The sequence below is a fragment of the Schistocerca gregaria genome, chromosome X, assembly GCF_023897955.1.
Source record: "Schistocerca gregaria isolate iqSchGreg1 chromosome X, iqSchGreg1.2, whole genome shotgun sequence".
In the NCBI taxonomy this organism is placed as follows: Eukaryota; Metazoa; Arthropoda; class Insecta; order Orthoptera; family Acrididae; genus Schistocerca; species Schistocerca gregaria.
The window spans coordinates 86,542,665-86,548,664 of NC_064931.1; the positions used below are offsets into that span (position 1 = coordinate 86,542,665).

The 6,000-nt window shown below is 42.5% G+C and overlaps 1 protein-coding gene and 1 non-coding gene across 2 annotated transcripts in view; both read left to right on the forward strand.

The window, feature by feature from the left end:
- LOC126299425 (uncharacterized) overlaps positions 1-4,608 on the forward strand; it is a 48,617-nt gene extending 44,009 nt beyond the window's left edge. Inside the window, exon 3 of the mRNA XM_049991324.1 lies at positions 4,274-4,608. Within this exon, the coding sequence (XP_049847281.1) occupies positions 4,274-4,397 (124 nt within the window). The 3' untranslated portion in view covers positions 4,398-4,608. The remainder of the gene's footprint in view (positions 1-4,273) is intronic.
- On the forward strand, positions 4,106-4,180 carry Trnat-ugu (transfer RNA threonine (anticodon UGU)). The gene has a single exon. It is a non-coding gene; the product is annotated as a tRNA-Thr (tRNA).
- Positions 4,609-6,000: the final 1,392 nt, after the last annotated feature.

A 6,000-nucleotide genomic window follows, 5' to 3' on the forward strand; every position in this document is an offset into this window, starting at 1 on the left:
GTTTATGCAGCGGTTTAACGACGGTATGTCTTTACGATCCTTTAAAACTTCAGCTTTCCTTTTTGTTATCTCTCATTTCCACAAAAGACTGGTATACGAGTGCCTGAATAACAGCCATCGATCCTGATAGCGATTTTATGCAGGACAAGAATTTTCTAGGATTATTGGTTAGATCTTTCACTGGCGGGTGAAAGGGGAAGTTCTTTTATGCTTTGCGCACTAATCGTATATAGACAGACGAATCTTTACAAACATTTTCAGGTCGACTTTACTTCGTCCTTGTTTGAACCGAGAGTTCAATAACCCTTATTCCATACTAAATATAGTTACTCAGTACATCTACTTTTCCAGATTGCGATTTACAAGTAGTTTGAACTCTGGGCTTAATACCTGTCAATCATAATAGCGTCTATGTAGGATGCTAACAACTGCTTATCTGCAATTTCCAGCATAAAAGGCTCTCCTAGACCTGTCGGTAGATTTATTAACTTTTGATATCATATTTGTTGTGATGATATCTACACTAGGCAATCAAAAGTATCCGAACACCTGGCTGAAAATGACTTAAAAGTTCATGGCGCCTTCCATCGGTAATGTAGGAATGCTGTATGATGTTGGCCCAACCTTAGCCTTCATGACAGCTTCTACTCTCGGAGGCATACGTTCAATCAGGTGCTGGAAGGTTTTCTTGGAGTTTGGGAGCCCATTCTGCACGGAGTGCTGCACTGAGAAGAGGTATCGATGTCGGCTGGTGAGGCCTGGCACGAAGTCGGCGTTCCAAAACATCCCAAGGGTGTCCTGCAGGAGTCAGGTCAGGACTCTGTGCAGGATAGTCCATTACAGGGATATTATTGCCGGGTAGTCACTCTACCAGAGAACGTGGATTAAGCTGGCCGGTGTGGCCGTGCGGTTCTAGGCGCTTCAGTCTGGAATCCCGTGACCACTACGGTCGGAGGTTCGAATCCTGCCTCGGGCATGGATGCGTGTGATGTCCTTACGTTAACTAGGTTTAAGTAGTTCTAAGTTCTAGGGGACTGATGACCACAGATGTTAAGTCCCATAGTGCTCAGAGCCATTTGACCCATTTGACGTGCATTATGAACAAGTGCTCGGTCATGCTGAAAGAGGTAATCACCATCTCCGAACTGCTCTTCAACAGTGTGAAGCAATAACGTGCTTAAAACATCAATGTAGGCCTGTGCTGCGATGGTGCTACGCAAAAAAGGGATGAAAAACACGACCACACCATAACACCACTGACTCTGAAGTTTACTGGTGACACCACACACGCTGGCAGATGACGTTCACCGTGCATTCGCCATACCAACACCCTGTCATCGGATCGACACAGTGTGTACTGTGATTCGTCACTGCACACAATGTTTTTCCACTTTTCAATCTCCAATGTTTACGCTCCTTACACTAAACGAGGTGTCGTTTGTCATTTACCGGCGTGATGTGTGGCTTGTGAGCAGCCTCTCGACTATGAAATCCAAGTTTCCTCACCTCCTGCCTAACTGTCATAGTACTCACAGTGGATCATGATACAATTCGGAATTCCTTTGTGATGGTTTGCATAGATGTCTGCCAGTTACACATTACGACCCTCTTTAACTGTCGGTGGGCTGCGTCAGTCAAGAGACGCCGTAGGCCTGTATGCTTTTGTCTCTTCACGTTTCCACTTCACTATCGCATCGGAGACAGTGGACCTAGGGACGTTTAGGAGCGTGGAAACCTTGCGTACAGACGTATGACACAAGTGACACCCAATCACCTGACTACATTCGAAGTCCGAGAGTTCCGCTGAGCGCCCCATTCTGCTCTCTCACGATGTCTAATGACTACTGAGGTCGCTGATATGAAGTACCTGGCAGCAGGCGGCAGCACAATGCACCTAATACGAAAAACATGTGTTTTTGTGGGTGTCCAGATACTTTCAATCACATTGTGTATATCTGATGACTCTATACTGACATTATTGGCAAAGTTAGGCATGTTTGTAGCTACAAGGTCTAAAACAACTCCACTGCCTGTCGGTTGTCAAACTAGGTGATCTAAATAGATTTTGGAGAATATGTTTAGCGCTGCTTCACAAGCCTGTTTTTCCACTCCACCTGCAATTAATCTATAGTCGTCCCTGTTTATTCTCCGTATGTTAAATTCTTCTCATTCAAGTATTGCGTGATCGGGGTCCCTACAGTTTACTGAGCTAGATTTCCTTCTAATGATGCTGCAATTGTTACATGGTACTCGGAAGCCGGTCAAAAAATCCCATAATTAACTTGAGGTCACCAAGGCGGGTCACTTACGTTCAGGTAACGTCACATGCAGAGTCTATTTCGACCTCGATAGGCAAGTATTTATATCCATTGCTATGAACACCCCCTCCCATGACGTCTATCTTTTCAATATACGATCGTACGTCACTTGATATCCTGGAGCTTTCTACGTCAGGCTTAATGCAGCTGTCGCTGCTGAATATAATTTGAGGGTGAAAGCTTCACAGAGCGGCGTTTAATTCCGGGATATTGTTTCGAATACATTGGTGATGTATAGTTAAAATCCTGTCACTCGAAGTAACATTGTTTTGTACACTGTCTGGTTTCACTCTCTGCATGTCGACTGATGAGCGTTCACCAGAACACCTCAGTCTATCGCCTTATCTGAGAACCTTCAATGTCATGGCTTGAGTATGGCCTCCTGAGCTCATTGATTTCACATTCGCGTCAAAGTCGTAGGATCACGTCCAACGCAAGCAGCTATTTTCTGAGCGATATACTGCAGTCTCTAAAGGCGTTGAGACTGTCACTTACGAAACCCGACACTTATTACTGATGTTTCTCCTTCTAACACGCATCATAACACCATCCTGTTACAAAGAGTCAGAATTCAATTTTGATTTCCGAATACGAAACTAGTTACGTATCTTCGCTTTACAAGGTGTTAAAAAAAGTATTTCCTATTTTGAGAGGTGGCAGTGTGGACCAAAACAAAAAAATTCAAGTAAAAACGGGTTTTAAAATGCACACTTTGGGAGCCATAAGAACTTGTTAATGTTCACTATCACATCTCTTCCACTTCAAGCTCTTTGCTGTTGCTAACGACCTGTAGTAAGCAAATGAGGACTCATTCTTCTGCTATGGATATTGAACGCAGTAAACATCTGTTACTGTGGTTACTATTAACAGTACTCACAGTTATAATTAAGTGCGGCGTGTACAATAGTTCCAATGGAACCAAACTGTATTTTGATAAGTTCGTTATATGATTTTACATTGTAGGTAGTTGTATCTGTACACTTATCATGAACGCACGTAGTACGAATGAACACCGTATCAGACACCTCCTTCAGCAATGGTTCAGAAATGTAAGTCGTACGTGAAAGGAAGCAGATTACATTAGAAGCTCAGCTGTGCCAAAGTAACGGAATTATGGGTTCTCATTTGTTTACTCAGTTGCTTGTTGCATCCTATAGGTCGTTCGTAACAGCAACGAGCTATTAGTGGACGAGACGTGTTTGGCAGTAGCGAAGATGAACTTGTGCTTATAGCTGTGAATGTGTGGATCTTAGCGACCACGTTTATTGGTCATTTTTGTCTTGTGTGCTTCATGTTACCACCTCCCAAAATAAGGAGTACTTTTCCCTTAACACGCTGCAAATACAATGTAGATAGGGTTACTACGAGCTTCTTTGTGTGGTTGCGCTGGAATTCTTATTATCTGCGTATCGAGACTTCGTACCAAACTGGTCTTTGTCGCATTTCACCTTCACAGTGTTGCAATTTTTCAATGGCAAGTTGTGTGGACGACCAATGTTTGTATACTTATATGGATATCGTGTCTGTTCTTTCGGACATGTCCGAAAGAACAGACACCATATCCATATAAGTATATAGGTTTGGCGATACCGACCATGACCTTCTTCTTCTGTGCGGATGTACACATATTCCCCGAACTCTTATGGGACTTGGAAGAATGTCTTCCACGAGTAATGAGTGTGTTGGAGTGGGACACTACGAATGTAGGGTGTGGACATACAAGTTGAGAATGTGAGTCTCGCGGGAGGCGTGCGCGAGATAGTCCGTGCAGTCGCAATATCGTCTGTGCCCTAGGTGGCTCAGATGGATAGAGCGTCTGCCATGTAAGCAGGAGATCCCGGGTTCGAGTCCCGGTCGGGGTACACATTTTCACCTGTCCCCGTTGATCTATATCAACGCCCGTGCGCAGCTGACGGTATTAATATAATTCTAATTACCAATGTTTGTTGTTGCAGCGCATACAAGGAGCTCCCCGCGGACAGCAAGCAGAGCTACCTGCTTAGCGTCTTCCTGGGAGACATCGTGGCGTCGCCCAAGCTGTGTCGCGAGCTCACCCGCCGCCGGCCTTGCCAGCGCTGACGCCGCCTTCCCGCGCCTCGTTACCGTAACCCGATGACACTTCACGTTTCAGTATTGTTGCAGCACCATAAACTTGTTGTTACAAATATGTTAAGATGCATATTTAACTGTACATCTATAGAATAAGTACTATTTACTTTTTGTAACTGATTTACTTTAGTGATTACAACGTTCAAAAAATAAAACAAGTGTGTCGTTTTTTTTAAAAAAATGATTTCATTTTCTATTCAATAGAACTATCTCACTGTAACCTCAAAGACATCTAAACATAGAGATAAAATGCGACAATAATGGAAAGCGTGTCGATTCTGCTTGCAGTGAGAGCTGCTCCTGCCTCTCTCTCTCTCTCTCTCTCACTCTCTCTCTCTCGCTCAGTCACTCACTCCCCTTCGTTTCTTCCTGCCATTTAGACACAATTTCTAACAGCACCTAAGGTGTGATATACTCACAGCAGTTAAAGTAGGTAATTTTGTTTTTCTGCCTTTTGCGATTCGACTGTTTAGCATCCGCGGACACTATTAACATTACGAGTAAATAACATTCATTTTTATATTATATACTTGAAAACAGTTTTCTTCGCGAATGTTTCCATTGGCATTAAATCAAAAGACAACATTACACTAATTACAAAATGTAAACATCCACAAAGAAATCATAATCTGCGAATAACAAATTCAGAATCTGAACAGCAAACTGAGCAAGGAATTCTTTCACAATTATTGAAAAAATATGACTCAAAAGCGCCGGAGAAAATTAAACTACTGCGTGACTGCTGTGAAAGTTCTATTCAAACTTCTGATTACATGAAAGGTGAAGCAGCCATGATGAGAATGTGAAGCTATGAACAATTATTGATGACAGTAATGTGTCGAGTATGTCGTTCTTAAGCTCAATTGTCATTTGTTCCATAAAATCCAAAGAGGTGAAAGGAATCGCCTACTTGTAAGATTTAAAATTTTACTGTTGGTGATGCTTTAGCGTTTAAAGCGAAAAGCGGCAGATGAACATCTTTTCAACTTTCAGACAAGTTAAGAGAAAGGAGAAGCGAAGTAATAAGAAGAGGTTACCTTAAGTGAGCGTGCAATGGAATTTCTATGTAATACCTCACAACTACCGCATTTTGCTCGAAGTTTATTTCCCGGTTGTTTACCCCTATAGACCCCTCACATATTTCACGCGAGAGCTATAGAAATGTAACTGTTAAAACAAATTGCTGTGTGAAACATTACAGCACTTGCGGCCGAATCTGACTGAGTGGACAGTGCTAATTGCAATTACATTTCATTCTGGAGACAACTGGCAAATCTTAATAACGTGACGGTATTATGGCAAGGTTTTAAGGGCACACGACAGAAAAGTCTTTAGCGGTCGTAATAAAACGTAATAAGACTAGTGTTGGGGACTATGATAAAATCACTAAAATGAGAACTGCGCATAAAAACTAAAGCAATTCCTGAAAAACTAGAACAAACGCACAAAAAGCAACGAAAATCACAGCGTCAAACCCAACACATGATAATAGAGGGAAAAAAGCTGTGGAAAGAATTAAAAGAAGACAGAGGATACCTGCGATTGACTGATAGCTGGAAGAAAAGTGTGTGAA